This window comes from Heterodontus francisci, chromosome 2 (assembly GCF_036365525.1).
Source record: "Heterodontus francisci isolate sHetFra1 chromosome 2, sHetFra1.hap1, whole genome shotgun sequence".
Classification (NCBI taxonomy): Eukaryota; Metazoa; Chordata; class Chondrichthyes; order Heterodontiformes; family Heterodontidae; genus Heterodontus; species Heterodontus francisci.
The window spans coordinates 141,158,966-141,181,893 of NC_090372.1; the positions used below are offsets into that span (position 1 = coordinate 141,158,966).

Consider the following 22,928-nt stretch of genomic DNA (forward strand, 5'->3'; position numbering starts at 1 on the left):
GATTACAATGAAGGTTTAAACTAGAAACATTAATCCATCTTTCTCATACAAATGCAGATCAGCCTACTGCTCATTTCTAGTATCTTGTGCTTTTATTTCATATTGCCAGGATTCACAGTTTTTCTTTTTATATCTTTGAGCAATTAGACTATGGGTAAAATTGTTCTATATATTCATTTCCCTATCTCTGGGCACATTGAAAGGCATTTCTTTTGAGGCAGTAATGAAATGTAGTGTCTGTCTCACAATGATAGTGGTTCTTCTTTCTAACATCTTACGTGCAGAGGCTGAATCATACACATATTTCAGAAAAGGAGAAAAATAAAAGGTACAAGTGGCTGCATTCATTCTGCCACTCACCACAATAATAGTTTTTTTTCTAACATGTTTTCAAGTACACAGATTCTCATCAGTATTCACAGCAATAGGTGTTAACATGACAATCTGTAAAAATGTTGAAGTTATAGTTTGGGTCATGTTTACAGGGAAAACACAGGTTTTGGCATGGTTTCCTTTTTTTGTTCTTTGGATGTGGTGACTCTGGCAAGGTTGCATTTATTGTCTATCCCTAATTGCCCAAGAAAGGTGGTGGTGAGTCTTCCTTTTGAACTATTACAGTTCTTCTGATGATGACAGTCCCATAATCACATCAGGTAGAGAGTTCCAGGATATTGTCTGCGCTACGATGAAGGAATGGTGTATATGTCCAAGTCAGGATGGTGTGCCTTGGAGTGGAACTTGCAGGTAATGGTGTTCCCATGATATTGCTGCTCTTGACCTTCTTGGTGGGAGAAGTCACAGGGGAGGGAGGTGCTTTCAAGTACATTTAGTGCAGTGCCTCCTGTAGATGGTACATACTTCAGACTAGTACAGTGTGATAATGGTGGAGGGTCTGGAATTGGATTATAGCAGTAAGGGTACTGATCCAGCAAACTCCTGTCCTGGATATTATTGAGCTTCTTCAATGTTGTTGCAGCTGCACCCAGCCAGCTGTGTGCTGAGTATTCCATTACATTCCTCGCTTAAGCCTTTTAGAGTGAGGGAGTCTTTGGGGGGTGGTGGAGGGTGGTGGTGTGGTTGAGCAGTAAGCCATTCAGTTCCAGTGTATACAACCTCTTCCCTGCTCTTGTAGACATGGTATTCTTGTGGCTGGTCCAGTTAAACTGCTGGTCAATGATGACCCCTGAGCTGTTAATGGTGTGGAACTTCGCAATGGTGGCACCACTGAATGTCAGGATAGGATGTCTGAAATTTTTCTTGTTGAAGATGGTCATCACCTGAACCTGACATGGTGCAAAGGACACTTTCCCTAAGAACTCCTGCAGTGATGTCCTAAACCTGCAATGATTGCCCTCCAACAACCATCTTCCTTTGTGTCAGGTATGACTTTAACCAGTCGAAGGTTTTTCCCTTGATTTTGCTTAGGCTATTTGGTGCTATACTTCATGAAATACTGCCTTGATGTTAAGGACAGCCACTCTCATCACACTTCTTTTAGCCACAACTGGATCAAGGCTGTAATAAGATCTGGAGCTGCGTGGTTCTAATGGAACCTGAACTGAACACCTAGTAATCAGGTTACTGGCAAGTAAGTGTTGCTCACAAGAACTACTGATAAATCCTTCCATCATTTTACAGATGATTTAGAAGGGGCTGATAGGCTAAAGTCAAAAGTCCTGTTTGAAGAAATGAACACCTTGAGTGGGGCTGTAGAAATCTAATGACTCATTGTACAGGAGATTCTGAGTTCTTGACCAGGTAAGATTTATTTTATGTTTTGTAGATTAAATGTACTTGGGCAATCTCCCACAATGCCATTGCCAGTGGCATAGCTGTATTGGAAAAGATGGGCTGGGAGATCAGCTAGCTCTGATGTGTATGTCCTCAGCACAACAGCCAGGATGTTGTCAGGGTCCAAAGTCTTTGCTGTGACCAGTGCACTCGACTGTTTCTTAATGTCACATGGTGGATATGGTTCACCATCACTGTATGGGCAGTAATATGCAGAATGAATTGCTTACCCATTATAGAACTTGTTCCATTTTGACATTGCCGCCCAGATGGTAAAGGTGAAATTATCCCTGTGCAGTGAACAGAATTAACTGGGCACTGACATCTATGATGGTCAAGTAAGAACATCTACTTTACACTTCTGCCCAAAGACTCTTGCAAACACTTCAGTCTTGTCTCTTGCAGTGCTGGGCTCTGCAATGGATGAAGATGGAGATGTTCATGGAGTCTCCTCCATGTTAACTGCCTGATTGTTCATCACCATTCTCGACTGGATGTGATTGAGCTGTCAAGATTTGTCCTGAACCAGTTTAGTAGACTTTGTGTGTACTTGAAAATTTCCTGGGTTCGAAGAGATGCTCAACACAATATCAGGAACAGGGTCTGGGACAAGTTGAGCCCTCTAATCTGAAAATCAACTACACAACTTCTGATGTTATCTGATTTCCCCATTGTCTTGCTGGATTCTCAAGAAGTGCCATGCATATTACATCATTCTCCCTTCAATTTATGTTTGTTTTCCATTGCTGTTCCATATGCCAGACTGAGATGACCTATTTATAGTATTCACTGGTTTACACCTCTTTCCAGCATCTTAAAATCCAATTATGGTCTATGCATCAATAAGCTGCCTTTTATGACAGTAGTTAGCATACTTTATACTTCAGCTTTATTTGTTCCTCTCTGTTCCCCTTATTGTTTTGGTCAGTTCGACAAAGAAACCCTCAACTCTGCCCCATCAAAGGAAGGTTCCACCTAAAATGTTGCGGTTCTTTTCACTTGCTAACAGTTGCTAACTGACATGTTATGCATTTCCAACATTTTCTGTCTTTATTTTGAATCCACATGTCCTTTAAAAGAAAGGAATCTACTTCTGATTTATGTGCAAAATATTTTATTTTGATGATTTAGTTTGCAATTTTATTTTGATGTTTGCAAGAATGAATTGTTAGTCTGGAACTATTAAGATTAGTTTCCTCCATGGTTGTTTCAAATAACTATTAAAGGAGCTGTATAAATTAATTCGGAAATGTGAGTGAGGATTGTTAATATTGAGATCCACCAAAGAAAAATAAGTAAGTTTTAAAAAAATTATTTAAAAAAATATAATTAATTGCAAGTGAGGTAACAGGATGGCAGGCTTTTTTTCATGCAGGTGAATTGCAGCTGAACCACCAGCCTGACACTTCATACTGTCTAAAATAAAAACTCTTCATCATGTTCCGGGGTGAGAATGGGTCATCTGCTGAACCCATGGTTAATTACTTCAGTATACAATTAATATTTTCTGTTGAGAAATTAAGGAAAATTTAAGTTTTTTTTCTTTTTAAAAAACTATCCAGATTCTTTCAATATATCATTAGGGCAAACCAATAAGAAATGATAACAGATTAAACAGAACACTGAAGATTACAGTGGAAGGTTATACAAGGTCATGCATATGTGTCAGGAAGCTTGATGCTGGTACAGAATCATTATTATGTTACCTGTCATGTTGCAGTAGACTTTGAATGGTCCTAGTGGGCCACTGCCATCAGGATCTATCCAGTAAGTATCCGATGTTTTGCCAAGATGCTTATATGCCTCACAGGACTGTTCATACATAGCTGGAACAGAGCACAAGTTGAGTTAAATTGAAACCCTTCTGTAATTTAAAAGAACTGAATAAACACTGCAAGCTGCCAAGATGAGATTAAAAAATACAAAGTAAATAAGGCAACGACCTTGATACAACAGGAGAGATTCATTCAAACATTCACTAATTAACAGCTGGGAGAGTGTTCTATTTGAATAACATCCACAGTATTGGGACAGCTTTACAGCATACATATTCCACTGTTACTCAGATACTAAGTTCCGAATTTTTAAATTGGCATATTTTGATGAACGTGTGTGTTTGCCTAAGTGATATTCATTCTGGATACCAAAACGCTAACACCTTTCCACTTTTACTGCAAAGTGTCAGCATTAAATACTTCAAGATCAGGTGTAGTGCAGACTACATGCAAACTAAGGCTTCCTCTATTTCTCTATTCAGGAACGAGCCTTAACCGCAAACTCAGAAGTGTACTCTTCTGGATCAGTATGATATTTCTCATGACATCTTTCAGACCAGTTTCCCTTGTGGCATCTCAGAATAATATTGTCAATTTAGCACTGAATAGTAAACTGTTTCTGAAACTGTATAGTTTCTGCTGCTGTGTATAGTAGAAACTAGGCTGAAGCTACTCAAACTCAATTTATATAGGACTTAACAGTTGGCAAAGAAATGAGAATATCACCGCAGACTGGATTTAAATCCCATTCCCAGAGGTAAAAGTAACCCACTGCAATATCCAATCTCAATTAAGAACCCAGATTTTAAAGAAATGGGGTATCAATGTATAATTTCATTGAGCAACAAACTGATAAATGAGAACTTCATTTGTGTCTGGATAACAAATGTGAAAAATGCACTACTTTTGGCTGGAACTGAAAACAGTTTTGTAACAAAACCTACTTTTACGTAAGACGCAGAAACTTATGACAATAAATAGCAATGTGCTACTCCAAATACTGATAAAAATATACACACTATGCCATCCAGTAGTGCATTGTGAAAAAAAGACCTGGCATCTCTGTAATTGTAAATCAAATGATACAATGGAGAGTCAGCTGAAGTAACGAGTAAATCACAGAATTCTGCACTTTGTTCCCATGTTTTATTGCATCATCTGCACCCCTAGATCTGTTGGTGCCTTTTAACAAAGTACGGTCTGTGTGACAGCCAACATATCAGGCTTGCACAAAAATACTGATCTAAAAACTAATTTAAATCAAAAGAATGCCTTTATTAACCATATATTTATCAAAAAACACAAACTAAAAGCCAGAGAAAACCTCAATGGGTGAACAACAAAGTGACTCTGAAAGTACATTAACAGCATTTGAAATGTGGTGAAATAATGCTGGGTCATTTTGCAATGCTTATTGGAGGTAAAATAAAATAAAACTTCTTGTGTATTAAAGAAACAATGACTTTAAAGGAGTGAATTAAATTTCAAAGTGTTAAAGCCTCAGTTATCGAAATTTACTTTGTAAGGGATATGCAGAAGTTCTGTCCTTTATAATGCATACTGGAAATGGCAGAGACCTAGTACAACCAGGTCTCCACCATTTTCCGAGCAGGCTCTACTGGGATCCCACCAGGGCTTCAGTGGGACACCAGTGGAATCTCATTGGATTTTTGGTTCCAGTAACTTAAAAGATTTGAAAGTTTTTTTACACATTCATGGGATAAGAATGTCACTGGCAGGACCAGCATTTATTGCAGTTATGGTGGTAAGCCTCCTTCTTGAACTGCTGCAGTCCATGTGGTGTAGGTACACTCACAGAGCTGTGAGGGAGGGACTTCCAGGATTTTGAGCAAGCGACAGTGAAGGAACAGTGATATAATTCCAAGTTAGGATGGTGTATGACTTGGAGGGAAACTTTCCATACATCTGCTGCCCTTGCCCGTCTAGATGATTTATCCTGCTTTTTGTGGACAGGTCATACCTGGGCAATTTTGCAAAGTGCCATTGTTGTAGCTGTACTGGAACAGCTTGGCTAGTTCTGGAGCACAAGCCCTCAGTACTACAGCTGGGATGTTGCTTTTACTGCATCCAGGGCCTTCAGCTGTTGCTTAATATCTCGTGGAGTGAATTGAATTAGCTGAATACTGGCATCTGTGATGCTGGGGACCTCAGGAGAAGGCAGAGATGGATCATCCGCTTGGCACTTCTGGCAGAAGATGGTTGCAAATACTTCAGCCTTGTGTTTTGCATTGATGTGCTAGGCTCCCTCATCATTGAGGATGGGAATGTTTGTGGAGCCTCCTCCTCTGGTTAGTTGTTTAATTATTGGCCACCATTCATGACTGGATGTGACAGGACTGCAGAGCTTTGATTTGATCCAATGGTGTGGCATCACTTAGCTCTGTCTGTAATATATCATGAACTTCAACAGACTGTATAAAAGATTGAGGAAATTCAATTTAGAGATCCCTGGTTCAGTGCTTACATTTGAATTGCTGGTTTGTGCTAAGGTGTCACATATGGACACACTCCTGGTTCTAACTGATGTTTGGCTCTTGGAGAAAGATTCCTTGTTGGATCAGATGTCAGCTGCTTTGAAAAAAATTCCTGGGGAAACTGTCAATTCCTGCAGCCTTGGTGGAATAGATGATACAACATTCTGCGGTGACACAATGAATAGAGGACTCAGTGATGGGCAGATTTCCAAATGGCCCGTATGCTGGACACAGGTGTCAGTACAATGGAAGAGTTACAGACAAGTGGAATGAGGATTAAAGCACCTTTAGCAGATCTGGGTATTACAGCAGAAGACAGAAAGGAACAGTTAATAGGTGCTTCGGGTATGACTCAAAGTATCATTATGTGATGAACTGCCCAATGTGGAGAGGCAAGATCCTCAAAACGACACATGACACAGAGGATACTGAGGCAGAAGATTAAGATAATGGTTGTTTAGTAGCACAGAACTTGAGAATTGCTGAAAATAGGTACATGTTGTCGAAGTTTTTCGTTTTGCACTCATCAGGACAATTGCAAGAATAACCAATGTAAGGGAAACCAACAACTTATACTGCATAAGAAGAGAGTGCTGACTGGTTGACAAGTGAACTCTGATTGGTAGAGGCGTTGCCATGGCGAATGCACCAGTTTACGGTGACTGACAGTTAACTGTCAAGGTTATTCTTGCACTTGTCCTGAGGAGCGCAAGGTGAAAAGCTTCAACATGTCTCTATTAAGATAATGATAAATCCAAGCAAATTGTACTAGTCACAAGGAATTGTAGTCCTGTGATGAATGTGTTAGTGGTGGAATCATTCAACTGCACTGCACTAGACAGTGTTTGTACTTTGACAGTACGTGGAACAGATTGGTTAAAATGTTAGCTAGATTCATTCAGTTGTGAGAATGGATGCATGGTTAAGGAATACTACTTGCTTCAGGTTTGGTGATGAAAATACATTGAGGTCACTAAAGAGAGTTGCAATTCCATGTTAAATAGCTAGAGTAAGCCAGTTTATCAAGATCAATATAGTCTATGGTGAGATACATTTGCTGTTGAGCAAACCTTCCATGAAATAGGCACAAATGAAACTTTGTATTGACCATGATAAGGCAATTATTTTTGGAAGGTAGTGAATAATATGCAGTTTACTCAATCAGGAAATTATTGTATCCTCTTAACAAAACCTGATCTTTCTCATCAGAGTGTTAGACATGTATTAATGACATCAAGTGATAAGAATCAGAGGAAAAAAGGAAATTGTCTTAAAATTACATAGACAATTTTCTCACCCTACTTGTCAAAGATCAAAAACCCTGTTAAAGGATGAAGGTGTGGTTGATGTAGAATATACGAGGCCAATAAAAGAGATTAGTGAGAAGTGTGAAATCTGTTATAAGTATTGGAGGATGCTGTGATGTCCTATTGTAAACCTTCCATTGGCACGTGACTTTAACAAGGTAGTTGCTTTGGATGTAAAGGTATGGGACAAAAACAGAAATATTTTCATTCTACATTTTATAGACCTGGCAATCCGATTTAGTCTTTCTACAATAATACTTCTTTGGTCTCCTTGTCTTGAGAGACAATGGGTAAGCAACTAGAGGTGGTCAGTGGTTTGTGAAGCAGCACCTGGAGTGGCTATAAAGGCCAATTCTAGTGTGACAGACTCTTCCACAGGCACTGCAGATAAATTGGTTGTCGGGGCTGTTACACAGTTGGCTCTCTCCTTGCGCTTCTGTCTTTTTTCCTGCCAACTGTTAAGTCTCTTCGACTCGCCATTCTTTAGCCCCACCTTTATGCCTGTCCGCCGGCTCTGGCGATCGCTGGTAACTGACTCCCACGACTTGTGGTCAATGTCACAGGACTTCATGTCACGTTTGCAGACGTCTTTAAAGCGAAGACATGGACGGCCGGTGGGTCTGATACCAGTGACGAGCTCGCTGTACTCTGCGTCCTTGGGGATCCTGCCATCTTCCATGCAGCTCACATGGCCAAGCCATCTCAAGCGCCGTTGGCTCAGTAGGGTGTATATGCTGGGGATGTTGGCCGCCTCGAGGACTTCAGTGTTGGAGTTACAGTCCTTTCAACTGATGCCAAGGATTCTCCGGAGGCAGCAAAGAATGAGTTGAGATGTCGCTCTTGGCTGACATAAGTTGTCCAGACCTTGCTGCCGTAGAGCAAGGTTCTTCTTTCTTTTGGGCCTCCTTATCTCGAGAGACAATGGATACGCGCCTGGAGGTGGTCAGTGGTTTGTGAAGCAGCGCCTGGAGTGGCTATAAAGGCCAATTCTGGAGTGACAGGCTCTTCCACAGGTGCTGCAGAGAAATTTGTTTGTTGGGGCTGTTGCACAGTTGGCTCTCCCCTTGCGCCTCTGTCTTTTTTCCTGCCAACTACTAAGTCTCTTCGACTCGCCACAATTTAGCCCTGTCTTTATGGCTGCCCGCCAGCTCTGGCGAATGCTGGCAACTGACTCCCACGACTTGTGATCAATGTCACACGATTTCATGTCGCGTTTGCAGACGTCTTTATAACGGAGACATGGACGGCCGGTGGGTCTGATACCAGTGGCGAGCTCGCTGTACAATGTGTCTTTGGGGATCCTGCCATCTTCCATGCGGCTCACATGGCCAAGCCATCTCAAGCGCCGCTGACTCAGTAGTGTGTATAAGCTGGGGGTGTTGGCCGCTTCAAGGACTTCTGTGTTGGAGATATAGTCCTGCCACCTGATGCCAAGTATTCTCCGAAGGCAGCGAAGATGGAATGAATTGAGACGTCGCTCTTGGCTGGCATACGTTGTCCAGGCCTCGCTGCTGTAGAGCAAGGTACTGAGGACACAGGCCTGATACACTCGGACTTTTGTGTTCCGTGTCAGTGCGCCATTTTCCCACACTCTCTTGGCCAGTCTGGACATAGCAGTGGAAGCCTTACCCATGCGCTTGTTGATTTCTGCATCTAGAGACAGGTTACTGGTGATAGTTGAGCCTAGGTAGGTGAACTGTTGAACCACTTCCAGAGCGTGGTCGCCAATATTGATGGATGGAGCATTTCTGACATCCTGCCCCATGATGTTCGTTTTCTTGAGGCTGATGGTTAGGCCAAATTCATTGCAGGCAGACGCAAACCTGTCGATGAGACTCTGCAGGCATTCTTCAGTGTGAGATGTTAAAGCAGCATCGTCAGCAAAGAGGAGTTCTCTGATGAGGACTTTCCGTACTTTGGACTTCGCTCTTAGACGGGCAAGGTTGAACAACCTGCCCCCTGATCTTGTGTGGAGGAAAATTCCTTCTTCAGAGGATTTGAACGCATGTGAAAGCAGCAGGGAGAAGAAAATCCCAAAAAGTGTGGGTGCGAGAACACAGCCCTGTTTCACACCACTCAGGATAGGAAAGGGCTCTGATGAGGAGCCACCATGTTGAATTGTGCCTTTCATATTGTCATGGAATGAGGTGATGATACTTAGTAGCTTTGGTGGACATCCGATCTTTTCTAGTAGTCTGAAGAGACCACGTCTGCTGACGAGGTCAAAGGCTTTGGTGAGATCAATGAAAGCAATGTAGAGGGGCATCTGTTGTTCACGGCATTTCTCCTGTATCTGACGAAGGGAGAACAGCATGTCAATAGTCGATCTCTCTGCACGAAAGCCACACTGTGCCTCAGGGTAGACGCGCTCGGCCAGCTTCTGGAGCCTGTTCAGAGCGACTCGAGCAAAGACTTTCCCCACTATGCTGAGCAGGGAGATTCCACGGTAGTTGTTGCAGTCACCGCGGTCACCTTTGTTTTTATAGAGGGTGATGATGTTGGCATCGCGCATGTCCTGGGGTACTGCTCCCTCGTCCCAGCACAGGCATAGCAGTTCATGTAGTGCTGAGAGTATAGCAGGCTTGGCACTCTTGATTATTTCAGGGGTAATGCTGTCCTTCCCAGGGGCTTTTCCGCTGGCTAGGGAATCAATGGCATCACTGAGTTCCGATTTGGTTGGCTGTATGTCCAGCTCATCCATGACTGGTAGAGGCTGGGCTGCATTGAGGGCAGTCTCAGTGACAGCATTCTCCCTGGAGTACAGTTCTAGGTAGTGCTCAACCCAGCGGTCCATCTGTTTGCGTTGGTCAGTGATTATGTCCCCCGATTTAGATTTGAGGGGGGTGATCTTCTTGATGGTTGGCCCAAGAGCTCTCTTCATGCCATCATACATTCCTCTGATGTTTCCGGTGTCTGAGGCCAGCTGAATATGACTGCATAGGTGTTGCCAGTAGTCGTTTGCGCAACGCCTAGCTGTTCTTTGTGCAGTACTTCTGGCTGCTTTAAGTGCTGCGGATGTTAAATCGCTGGGGGCTTTCTTGTAGTTCAAAAGTGCAATGCGCTTAGCGGCTATGACAGGTTCCAGCTCTTCATTATGAGATTGAAACCAGTCTGCATTTCTCTTCGCACTTTTGCCGTAGGTGGTCAAAGCTGACACATAGATGGCGTCTCTGATGTGGGCCCACTTGGTCTCAGCATCCCCTGTGGGAGTGTTTTGAAGGGCTGTTACAAGTGAATTTAGAAATTTTTGTAACAGCTGTGGGTGAGAAATTCTGCTCGTGTTGATGCGCGGGTGGCCCTTCTGCTTGGAATGATGCAACTTCTTTGGTCTGAGTCTAACCTTGCTGCACACCAGGGAGTGGTCGGTGTCGCAGTCCGCACTGTGGAAGCTGCGTGTGATTTGAACACTGTTTAAGGCGGCTCGCCTTGTGACAATGAGGTCTAGCTGGTGCCAACGACGTGATCTTGGGTGCCTCCATGAAACCTGGTGACAGGGTTTAGTGTGAAAGAACGAGTTGGTGATGCAGAGGTTATGATAGGTACACAACTCAAGCAGTCTCTGTCCGTTCTCATTCATCCTTCCAACGGGTTAGGATAAAAGGGTGATTATAGACAAAATCATGGAGAAATGGATGGGAACCAGACTTAGGGCACCAGCTACGTTTCTGATTGATAATGGAGGAGAATTTGTCAATGACGAGTTCAGAGACATCTGTAAAAACATGAACATTATGGTCATCAATACCGCAGCTGAAAGTCCTTTCAGCAATGGACTCTGTGAAGGGAATCACATGGTGATCGATGAAATGCTGCATAAAATCTTAGCTGATCAACCAAACTGTAAGCTGACAACTGCCCTGGCATGGGCAGTTCATGCAAAGAATTTGCTTCAGATGGTTGGAGGGTATAGTCCCTGACAATTGGTCAATGGGCAAAATCCAAATTGCCTTCTGTACTGTGTGATATTCCTTCTGCTCGAGAAGGTACTACAATTAGTTCCACTTTTTCTGCACATTTGAACACTTTATATGCAGGGAGATGGGCTTTCATCAAGGCTGAGATCTGGGAGAAAATCCGGAGAGTTCTGTAGTATCATATCAGAAAATCTGAGACAGAATTTAATTCAGTACATTTGGTGTATATTTAAGTCAGGATCATAGGGAATGAAAAGGCCCTAGTTAGGTAATAAGGTCATGATGGTAAGACAGTAGTTACCGAACATGGCAATCAAACTGTTAAGGTTCATTCCTCATGATTAATAGGGATTGATTACAAAATCTCAGACTCATAGCAATTGATAGAAGTAAACAAGGTATCTTGCACCTCAAATGCTCATTTGTATTGTGATGAACGTCCTGAGGAACAGAATACAGTGGATCAAGGGCTGGATAGTGGCAATGTGAGTGGTCATAACACCTATTACATCCTAAGGCCAATTGCCCAGAGTGGGCAGTGTTGGAGTGGACTCTCCCACAGCTGGAAAAGTAATCTTGAAAATTGTTTTAGCTCTTTTGGCCGCATATTTATGGGAGTGTAGTTGGTTCGACATAAAAACGCATTTCTGCAGGATAATCCTTTTAAGAGAGATGTGTTTCTGAAACAGCCCAAAGAGGCAGTGGATGCAGAAGGGAAACTATAGACATGAAAGAAGTGTGTCTGTGGCCCGAATGATGCATCCAGGGTGTGGTATTTTTCGGTGAGATCTGTTTTGCTGAAAATTGGTTGTGTTCAACTGAAAGCAGATAAAACAATTTTTTTGTTGGTATCATAAAGGGAATCTTTTAGACTTTTTCATGATGCATGTTGATGATTTGTTATGGGGTGGTACTGCAGAATTTTGAGAAATGTGTCATGAATAAGATTGGAGTAGAATTCAAGATTGGGATTCATGCTTCTGGGGTTTTAAAATATATTGGTTTAGATATTAAGCATCGTAGGTATGGAGTAACTAAATCAACAATCTGATTTAGAGAGTGTTATTCCCATCCCAGTTAATGTTGCAAGGTCATCACAGAAAGATGATGTTATATCTAAAGAAGAGACAGAGCAATTGTGAAGCTTGATTGATCGGTTGAACTGGTTGTGCACTCAGACTAGAACAGATGCTAGTTTTGATGTGTTGGAGTTAAGTACTATGATGATGTTTTAAAGGTAAATAAAACATTGAAAAAAATAAATTTGGAGAAATGGGTACTTAAGTTCCCATCCTTAGGTGACCCAAAGAAAATGAAACTAATCATTTTTTAGTGATGTTTCACATGCTAATCTTCTGATGGGTTCTAAATGCAGCTGGCTTCATAATATTTCTGACGGTTGGAAATGGGAAATGCTGTCCCTTAGCTTGGCATTTTAAGAAAATAAAAAGGGTTGTTAAAAGTACTTTAGCTGCCGAAACAACAATGGGTCTCATGGAGGCAGTGGATATGGGATTTTATTTATCAAACATTGTAAGGGAGATTCTATACAAGGGGTGTACTGAAAATAGCTTGCCCATTGAATGTTATGTGGATAATTGTTCCTTGTGAGATAATGTACACTCTACAAAAAGAGTGAGTGAGAAAAGGTCACGGATTGACCTTGCTGGCTTGAAAAAAATGCTGGAAAGAAAGGAAATCTCTAAAAATAAGTGAGCTGATAGAAGTCATCACCTGTCTGATTGTTTTATAGAAAAAATGTTATGGGTCCAAGAGGAGGCGTGTCTTGAAATGTAATGCTTTATACAGAATATAGAAGTTTTTTTTGATTTTATTTTGTTCTGAAATTTTGTTTGTGCGTATTAACTCTAAGTTTTATTTAAAGAGAAAAAAGGGAATCTGTTAATTGTATATCAAATATGTTTTATTATATGCAAGTGGAGGGCATTAATCACATAAAGAGACTCTTACACAAAAACTGTGGTGTGGTTGAGTTAGGAGGTGTGTGCTTGTGATGTTTCACTCAGTAAATAAATGTTAGACTGAGTAAAGATTAGCTTCAGTATTATCCTTCACCAACTGGCTTTCTGAAATATGACAGTGCTGACCTAAATCTCACTACATTCCCGTACAATATTATGCCCGACATAGAGCCTGTATTAGAAACTCATGCTATCGCAAGGGTAAATTCTATGTGAACAATTATTTCCACACATAGTCTGAACCTTCCACTGTCGGCTACAAAATTAATTGAAATGAAGAGCTATTGAACTGGACAGGACTATTCATTATCAAAACCATTGACCAAAGGAAAGAAAAAAACTGAAGCACTCACTACTATGAGACTTGGAGAAATAAAACATTAAAACAAAATATCACAATGGTCCATTTTCTCTCAGCCTGTTCACTGGCCTAATATAATTGTATCACGCTTCAAACTGAAATCAAACCTCCATCCCACTGAACTGGGTGAATCAAACAATCCATCCTAATAATCAATCTGAATGTTTTGTTTTTAATACATCTGGCCTTGAATTTCCCCTCAAAGCTTCTCCCACAAAATGGAAACATGCGTCTTGGAATTCTGATTGGAAATTCATGAAATTCCTGGGTGGAAAATTTCTAATAAGAAAACTAACCTATTACTCAGCTCAGTGAGCACACAGCTAACTGGTGGGCACCTTGTGGTGTTGAATGAGCTCTCAAACCAGATTTCAGTATTTAGAAGTTATTATTTTGTGTTCCATTCACCACAGATGCATTTTTGGCTGACTAACTCTCCCTTATTATTTGTGGAAATCTCCCTGTGAGGAAAAATGCTTTGATTGTTGTGTGAGGTTAAGATCTACTACTGGCACCTGGGACAGAATTTTACTCCCCCCAAAAGAGCGGTCTGGCGGTGAGGGGTCTAAAATGGAGTGGGAAGCTGTGGGTGCCCTTCCCGACCCACTCCCGCCTCTGCTGCCAATTTTCGCGGGGCAACGGCAACGAGAAACGGCACCACCCCCCACCACCCCAGGCCAATCAAGGCCCTTAAGTGGCCAATTATCTGCCACTTAAGGGCCTCCACCTGCCCCCGCAGGGATTTTACGTTTTGCTGGCAGGCGGCTGAGGCCTCAGAAAACCCACCTGATAAAAATAGGTGGCCTTCTGGTGGGCTGGGGTGGGTGGGGGGGGGGGGGGGGGGGGAGCCCTCCTGATCGGGCACCCATGGAGGGCCACTCCTGAAGCCCCAACCACCCCCAATGCACAACAGGCTGCCCACCCCCCTAACCAACCCCCTTGCCTCACCAGGGCCCGACTGACTGTCCCCAGCGAGGTCCAAAAAACGTACGTCTTTTCCGGGGATTCCTTCCTCTTCATCTGGAAGCTGGGTGCAGTGCCAGCAGTAGCCAGTTTTCCCAGAGGAGCTACTGGGCCTAAGAGATGCCGGCCTGCTGATTGGCTGCCAGCTTCATTCGGCGGGACTCCTACATCACTGAGGTGGAAGTCCCGCCCAATACCAATTACGGGCCTGGGGACCATAAAATCCGGTCTGGATCACCAGGCCCGGCAAAGGCGGGATCACCACTGACTTTTCAGCCAGTGGACAGGTCCCCTCCACCCACTGTTGGATTTTCCAACAAGCTGGAAACAAGTACTAGTTATTGTTTTGTGGCTCTAGCAATCAGTTTTCCTTACAGTTTCCTAGTTAGTATTTTGATGCAACTCTCTTGATTCCATAATACCTTTTTTTAAAGTTTGGATTTTTTAAGAGTTAAGTGATTCTATCACTCACTAATAGTTGTTCCTTCCTCTCTGTTCAATAAAAAAAACCATTTTGGACCCTTTGCAGTTAACCTTAAAAGAAACTCAATTTTTACCCTTTAAAACATTTTGTTCGAGACCTTAGCTAACTTCATTTGTGGACCTAGAAGTTGATGCATTATTTTCAGGCTAGGTTCTGCTCCCTGGCAATACTTCATTCTTATGATTAATCAGCCAGCGCAGTTCCAGGCCTCTCACTATCAATGACACTTGAGTAAACATTTATATTTGCCAGACTATTTTTTTATTTATTAGACTGCAAGTACTGAAAGTTTAAAAACAACCAACTTGGAATGCTACAGATTTTGATTCATATAAAATGTGAAAGTGCCACTCATAAAGGATAAAACGAAAGAAAATGTATGAGCTGAGACTTAGAAATTTTCCAATTAAATCAGCGCACATTAATTCAGTTATCAGCAGCAGAGAAAGAACTCTGCTGATAACTGAATTAATGTGTGATGCATCATAATGCTCTCTAAATGAAAGGAATTGAGCTCTGAAAATAAAAATGACCTAATTATAATGTGCGCATTAGCTCAAACAGGCTGTAAACTTTAATTTCCATTTGAATCATACTTAACAAGAATTTTCATACTGACAAGATTCTAATTAAATCTATGGCTCTCAGGCAACTTCTGTCTTTCCCAAATACTCAAACTAGGAAGGATTTTAACAGTTTAATTTTAGGGCTTTATGTTGATGTTAGCCTCAAACAGCTCTTATTTGCTGGAGACTATTAATCCCTTCAGCAATAAACAAAGATTCTTGTATTAGTATTGCTTAAGTCATTTTTTTCAAAAAATGTTAATCCTTCAATCAAACAAGCAATATATGTTTGGCATATTGCCATATTGATGACTGGATACTTAGTAGGGAATAACACAAGGAGATTGATATTAGCTAAAATAGCTATCTGTAAACTCAAGCAATCTTTGGCATTATTTGTGTTCAACTTACATTGCACATCTGAACAACATTAATAAAGTCAACTTTGAATCATTGTGGGCCACACAGCATATGGGAACTCTAACATGCAATCTCACAGAGGTGGGGAACGGGTTGATGTTCACAGTTCTCAATATGGTAAATTCCTAACCTCAGTTATGCCATAATATGCAGCCATCTAGCAGGTTGTGCCCCTGTCCTTTCAGGCAGGAAATGGTGTCTGATGCATCAAGGCATAGACAGAGGGGAAATAAATAAATACTGTATTTAAAAATTGCTTTAAAAAGGTGAGAGAAGACTTGCATGTAGTTCAAGGTGGAAGCTTCCCTTTTCTGAAGGACAATAATAAACCAATTATTTTTTGTATGATAATCCAGCAACTGGAGTCCCCATGCTGCTGTGCTGCTGACCCTCCTGGCTGGAGACCCTATGCTGCTGACCAAGGCCTCATAAGGCCGGGAGCTGACTGGGAGGCAAGTGGGACCATGTAAAGTGAAGACACCAGGTGGCCCCATGGTTCAGCGACGCCTCCCTGTAGTTTCTCCTCCAGGCAATAAGGGAAAGGCGGGAGATTCAGTTCCCAAGGGACAGCAGGAAGCGACCCTCCCAACTGACCAAGCAAGCCTGGACCAAGATCGCAGAGGAGATCAGCAACTGTAGGGTCACCCTTTAAAACTGGGTCCAGTACTCCAAGAGGGTCAATGACATCCTTCATTCTGCCGAGGTGAGTCCTCCATAGTCATCTCATCATTGGACTTGCAGGTGGCCACATAAGAGGGAGTATAACATGGTCAGGGAGTGGCTGCAAAGTGGCTGGTAAGGGGCTGAGGCAACAGCAGATCATGTCAGTTACATGGTTGCATCTCCATCACAGCTGGCCTTCTGTCCTAGCTTGCCCCCGGACATCCCTTGAGAGTGGACATGAGGAGGAGGCTTTTGGAAGCTCCCATCAGGGGCCAAAGGGCTGTCACCAGAACAAGTGTCCTGCTAGTCTCCATGGGAACACTAACAGTGTCTCTCTCTTTCTGCTTGAAGGAGAAAATGGCCCACAATACTAGGAAAAGGGCGAAGACTGGAGGTGGGATCCCAGACATCTGAGAACTGACCCTGGCAGAGGAGGAGGCCCTGGAACAAGCGGGCTCCAAGGGCGGCCGTTCCATAGCAGACGGGGAGACTGGAATGTCTGCCCAAGGGAATGAAGAGGCCTTGTGTTCATGTGCCCACCACCACCCTTCCAGAAAACCATATCACGCATGGTTGGCATGGGCAGATCCATGCAGCAGAACCCCTAAATGTTTGTGTTTTCTCACGCAGGTCATGGCACCTCGAACTGAAGATCATCTGTTGGTGCTGCTGGAATCCCGTCATCCTCTGAGGATGAGGAGGAAGAATCCTCAGAGGGTGCACCATCGCACTGTTCCCCTACGTCCTCCACCAGCACAGAGACTGTCATGTTGGTTGGTATGCGCTCGGGCGTAGATTCAGGGTCACAAGCGGGTGAGAGCACCAAACATGTGCCCAAGCAGCTGGAGGAGCTGTGACAGGTGAGGCCACTGAGTTTGAGGACTGTGGGAGTTCTGGTCCATATTGAGCCCAGGCCAATGACGAGCCTCTAGTGTCAGCAGCACAGAACATGCTGGAGTTGCAGAGAGAGGTAAAGGAACATCTGGTGGAGCTGCCAGAGGCAATGCGCAGTCATGCATGAATGATGGAGGAGTCCATCAACCCCACGTGTGCTGCCATGTCTCATGCATGTGAGCGCATGGCTTCCTCCATCGTGCAGTTGCGACCCTCCTGGAGAGCGAGATCCCACAGATGCATGCAGACCTGCATACCCTCACCTTGGCAATGAGCTAAACGCAGCAGTGGCAAGGCAAGAGGGGGATAAGGCATCTGGAGTCTTCTCCAGGTTCTCAACCTTCTACGGTCAGCAGGGTGGTTCAAGTGAGCCTTGAAAGGGAGGTGGAGAGGCTGACTTCCATATCTGGGGGCTTCCCTCAGAGCATTCTGAGTGTGGACAGAGACTCCTCAGCTCCTGTGCCAGTGAATTCGGCTCCAGTAGCTGTGATGACTGAGGAGGCTCCTGCACCTATGCTGGAACCTCTCAGCCAGCTGGGGCCCTCCAGACCTCAGGCAGCCAGAGTACACCTGCCAAAGTTATCCCAGGTCAAGGGTCAACATGTTCAGCAACCTGCCTTCACCTCAGCTGCCAGCGTAGGGGGAGCACTTCATAGAATCTTCCAGAAGCACGTGAAGAAGAGCATATAGATGAACTTGGGTTTTTATGGGTGTCTGCAACTTGGTCTTGTTACTACATTCTGTGAACATTTAAATAAATGGAGGTCACTTTCATTGCTGAGAACCTCATGCTTTCCCTGCCCTGTTAGATACCACCTTCATCCTTGCTCCCTCAACAGACTGCCAGTGCAGAGGCAGGCCACGTAAGGTCACCTTCTCAGCTGTCTGTGTGTGCCTGGTGAGCCTGGACGCAAGTGCGGGTGTGTAATAGGAAAGCGGCGACACGCAGAATACAGTGAGGTGAGTGTTTATTGATTTCACTTGGAACGGGCATCATGGTGGCAGGAATCAGGTAAATATGAGATTGTCCTGAGCTTCTCTTGTGCATCTCTCAATGGCCTTCGCCTCCGGTACAAAGGCTTCACCATCTTCCACTGCAGACGGTGGGGGAGTCCATCCAAGCCATGACTACTGCCTTGTCCCAGGCATATGAGCAAATGGCTTCCTCCATCGAGAGGTTGGCGACCCTCTTGGCGAGCCACATTCCACGGATGCACCATGACCTGCAAACCCTCACCTTGGCCATGACCTCAGATCAGCAGTGGCAAGGTGAGGGATGGAACAGGAGCCTCGAGAGTTTTCCCGCTCCTAGTCCTCTGATGAGCAGGGAGGTTCAAACGAGCCTTGCGAGTGATGAGCAGAGGCTGCCCGCTGGGCACTGGCTCCTCAGATGCTCTGCCAGTGAGCCCAGCTCCACCAGACGCGAAGACTCAGGAGAATCCTGCACCAGTGAGGAAACCCTCAGGCAGCCGGGCCTTCTGGGCCTCACGGACCTACAGGGCGCCCACCAAAGTCATCGCAGGCCAAGGGGTGTCCTGATCAGCAGCCTGCCTCCAGCACAGCTGCTAGTGCAGGGGTCACAATGCGCACGAGCACCCGCAAGTGTATAAAATAAACACCTAGTCAAACATGGGTATTCACGGGTGACACAACTTACAATTTAATTAAATGCACTTTTGTGCCAATCATTAGCCTTCATTGTGTAGAAACCAGCTTCCACCATGCCTTAATTGTGAACCCTCTGAAACCCAACATACCCAGTGTGACCACAGATCTGATTATCATGGCAATGTGACTGAAGAACTAATTAACATATGCTCTCCCATGGGCACTAGTACACAATGTAGATGTCCTCCATTCAGGTAACACAGATGGAAAGCAGGTGGAAGACTACATGCATGATGGTCAGTATTTATTGCACTGTTACTGAGTAGACACCAGGGTGGCTGAAATCAGATCATTATGAGGTTGTCTCTTGTCTCCTTTACACGTTGCTCATCATATCTGGCTTCCATCGTCGTGTTGTCTTCTTCCATAGCTGCTTGGCCAAGTCTCTCCTCCGTGTCCTCTTCGTCAGAGGATGTTTGTCTCTCATGCATGTCTTCCTCATGTAAGGCCTCCACCTCTCTGAAGTGCGAGATGATGCAGAATGCAGCAGACCACTACTGTATGCGAAATCCTCTCTGGGACATACTGCAAGTTAGTTAAGCAGCCTAGTTAAATAGGAGCTGCCAGGCAGTGGTAGTCATCTGTCAATCAGCTGAAAGTGGTTGCCTTGAAAGGTGTACATTACTGTAGCAGGAAGCTGAGCTCGCATTGCAACATGACAGTGAGTCATCAGACTCTATAAAAGCAGACAGGTTTGCAAACTGCACGGAGTAAGGGGACGCACAAAGGTACTCCTGTGGCCGAGTGTGACGTAGACCGCATGCAAAGTCGGGAATTTGGTTCTCGTGGGAAATCGATACAGAAGGGGAAAGCAGTGCTCCTATTCCACCTTTTTTCAGTCTCCAGTAGCTGTAGAAGATACACGTTGCATACCAGAAATAAAGGGTAGCCTAGAGAGTTTGAAGAGCTGGGGGGTGAGCCTGTGGGTTCAGAGCATTCTAGAGAAAATCAAAGTGTGACATAACAGGAAAGTAGGTAAGTGATTGCTTGGTGAGTATTTTCTCTTTTTTTCTCATCTAAACTAGGGAATTTTAATCAAGGTTAAGTATAACATTAATTGAAATAATAAGAATAATAAGAATATAAGCACAAGCAAGACTAAAGGCATTAATTACAATTTAATTAAGAAAATAATTAATCAATTAAAACACAATAAAGATGGCAGGGCAGGTGATGTGTTGCAGCTGTAGTATGTGGGAGCTGGTGAAAGCCAGTGTGATCCACAACAACCACATCTGCAGCAAGTGTTTGCAGCTTTAAAAACATCAGCTCAGAGTTAATGAGCTGGAGGCCGAGCTTTGGGCACTGCGATGCATCAGGGAGGAGGAAATTACCTGGACACTTTGTTCCAGGAAGCAGTCACACCACTTAGGCTAGGTACTTCCGATTTGCTCCGTGGCCAGGGATAGGAGGGTGTGACTGCTAGAGAGGGTATGGGGATTGAGAAGGTAGAAGTGGAGGAGCCTCAGCCCTTGCAATTGTCCAACAGGTTTGAGGTTCTTGCAGCTTGTATGGATGAGAGTGGGGGCTGCAGGGCAGATGAGTGAACTGATCATGGCAGCATGGTGCAGGGAGCCGTTCAAGTGTGGGGGGAGTAAATAGAAATTTGGTGGTAGTAAGGGACAGTATAGTCAGAGGGATAGACACAGTTCTCTGCAGCCAACAGCATGGGTCCTGAAGGCTGTGTTGCCTGCCCAATGCCAGGGTTCAGGATATCTGCTCAGGGCAGTGGGAAGAGGAGGATCTAGTTGTCGTGGTCCACGTGGGTACCAATGAGGCAGATATGACTAGGAAAGAGATTCTGCTGAGGGAGCATGAGCAGCTAGAGGCTAAATTAAAAAGCAGAAACACAAAGGTAATAATCTCTGGATTACTACCTGAGCCACAAGTGAACTGACATAGGGTAAATAAGATTATAGAGTTGAATGCATGGCACAACAAAGATTAATGTGGGAGGAATGGGTTCAGATTCATTGGGTACTGGCAACAGTGGGAGCTGTACCATTGGGATGGTCTTCAGCTCCACCAGGCTGGGACCAGTGTCCTAGCGAGTCATATAACTAGGGCAGTAGAGAGGGCTTTGAACGAAATATTGAGAGCAGCGTGGAATCACATGAAAGGAGATGTGGTAACTTTAAGAGAACGGACAAGGCAATAGAGGAGGGTAGCGATATGGGTAATGATAACCACAGGAAGGGACAGAGCATATAAACTGCAGAATGCACCAGCAGATAAGGCCAGTGTTTGCAAAAATGGTGAAAAGACAGAATTAAAGGCTCTGTATCTGAAGGCACTCAACATTTGTAACAAAGCAGATGAACTGTCAGTACAAATAAAAATAAATATGAATGGCCTGATAGCCATTTCAGAGATGTAGCTGCAAGGTGACCAAGGTTGGGACCTAAATATGAAAGGGGATTTGACATTTCAGAAGGACAGGAAGCTAGGAAAAGGTGATGGGATAGGTCTATTAATTAAGGATGACATTAGTACAGTAGTGAGAGATGACCTTAGTTCAGAAGATCAAGATGTAGAACCAGTTTGGGTAGAATTAAGAAATAGCAAAGATAAGAAGTCACTTGTGGGAGTAGTTTCGAGGCCCCCTAACGGTAGCTACACTGTAGGACAGAGTATACAGGAAGAAATAATGGGGGCTTGTAAGAAAGGTACAACAATAATCATGGGTGATTTGAATCTTCATATAGATTGGACGAATCAAATTGGCAAAGGCAGACGAGAAGATGAGTTCATAGAGTGTATTTGGGACAATTTTCTAGAGCAGTGCATTCCACACCCAACCAGGGAGCTGGTTATTTTAGACCTAGTAAGGTGCAATGAAACATGATTAATTGATGACCTCATAGTAAAGGAACCTCTAGGCAACAGTGATCATAACATAATAGAATTTCACATTCAGTTTGAGGGTGAGATGTGTGGGCTTAAGTCTAGTGTCTTAAACTTAAATAAAGGCAATTACAAAGGTATGAGGACAGAGTTGGCTAAGATGAACTGGGAAAATAAGTTAAAAGTTAGGACAGTAGAGAAGCAAGAGCAGACATTTAAAGAGATATTTCATAACTCTCAGCAAAGATATATTCCAGTGAGAAAGAAAGACTAGGAGAAGAATGCACCATCTGTGGTGAACTAAGGAAGTTAAGGACCAAACTGAAAGAAAAAGCATGCAATGCTGCAAAGATTAGTGGTAGGTCAGAAGATTGGACAGATTTTAGAAACTAGCAAAGAATAACTAAAAAACAAAAAGGAGGGAGAAATTAGAGTATGAGAAAAAACTAGCTAGAAATGTGAAAACAGGTAGGAAGAGTTTGTACAAGTATTTAAAAAGGTAAAGAGTAATGAAAGTAAGCATTTGTTCCTTAGCGAGTGAGACTGGGGAATTAATAGTGGGAAACAAGGAAATGGCAGAAGCGTTACCGGTATTTTGTGTCTGTCTTCACTGTAGAAGACACAAAAACATCCCAAGGATACTTGAAAATCAAGAGGTAAAAGGGAGAGAGGAATTTAAAACAATCACAATCACTAGGGAAAAGGTACTGGGAAAACTATTAGAACTAAAGGCTGACAAGTCTCCTGGTCCTGATGGCCTGTGTCTAGGGTCTTAAAAGAAGTGGCTGCAGAGATAGTAGA

General features: G+C 43.5%; 1 protein-coding gene across 1 annotated transcript in view; it reads right to left on the bottom strand.

Annotated features, from left to right (window-relative positions):
• Positions 1-22,928, bottom strand: part of LOC137347208 (contactin-associated protein-like 2) — a 1,554,138-nt gene that overhangs the window by 1,055,026 nt on the left and 476,184 nt on the right. Inside the window, exon 11 of the mRNA XM_068011439.1 lies at positions 3,498-3,617. Within this exon, the coding sequence (XP_067867540.1) occupies positions 3,498-3,617 (120 nt within the window). The remainder of the gene's footprint in view (positions 1-3,497; positions 3,618-22,928) is intronic.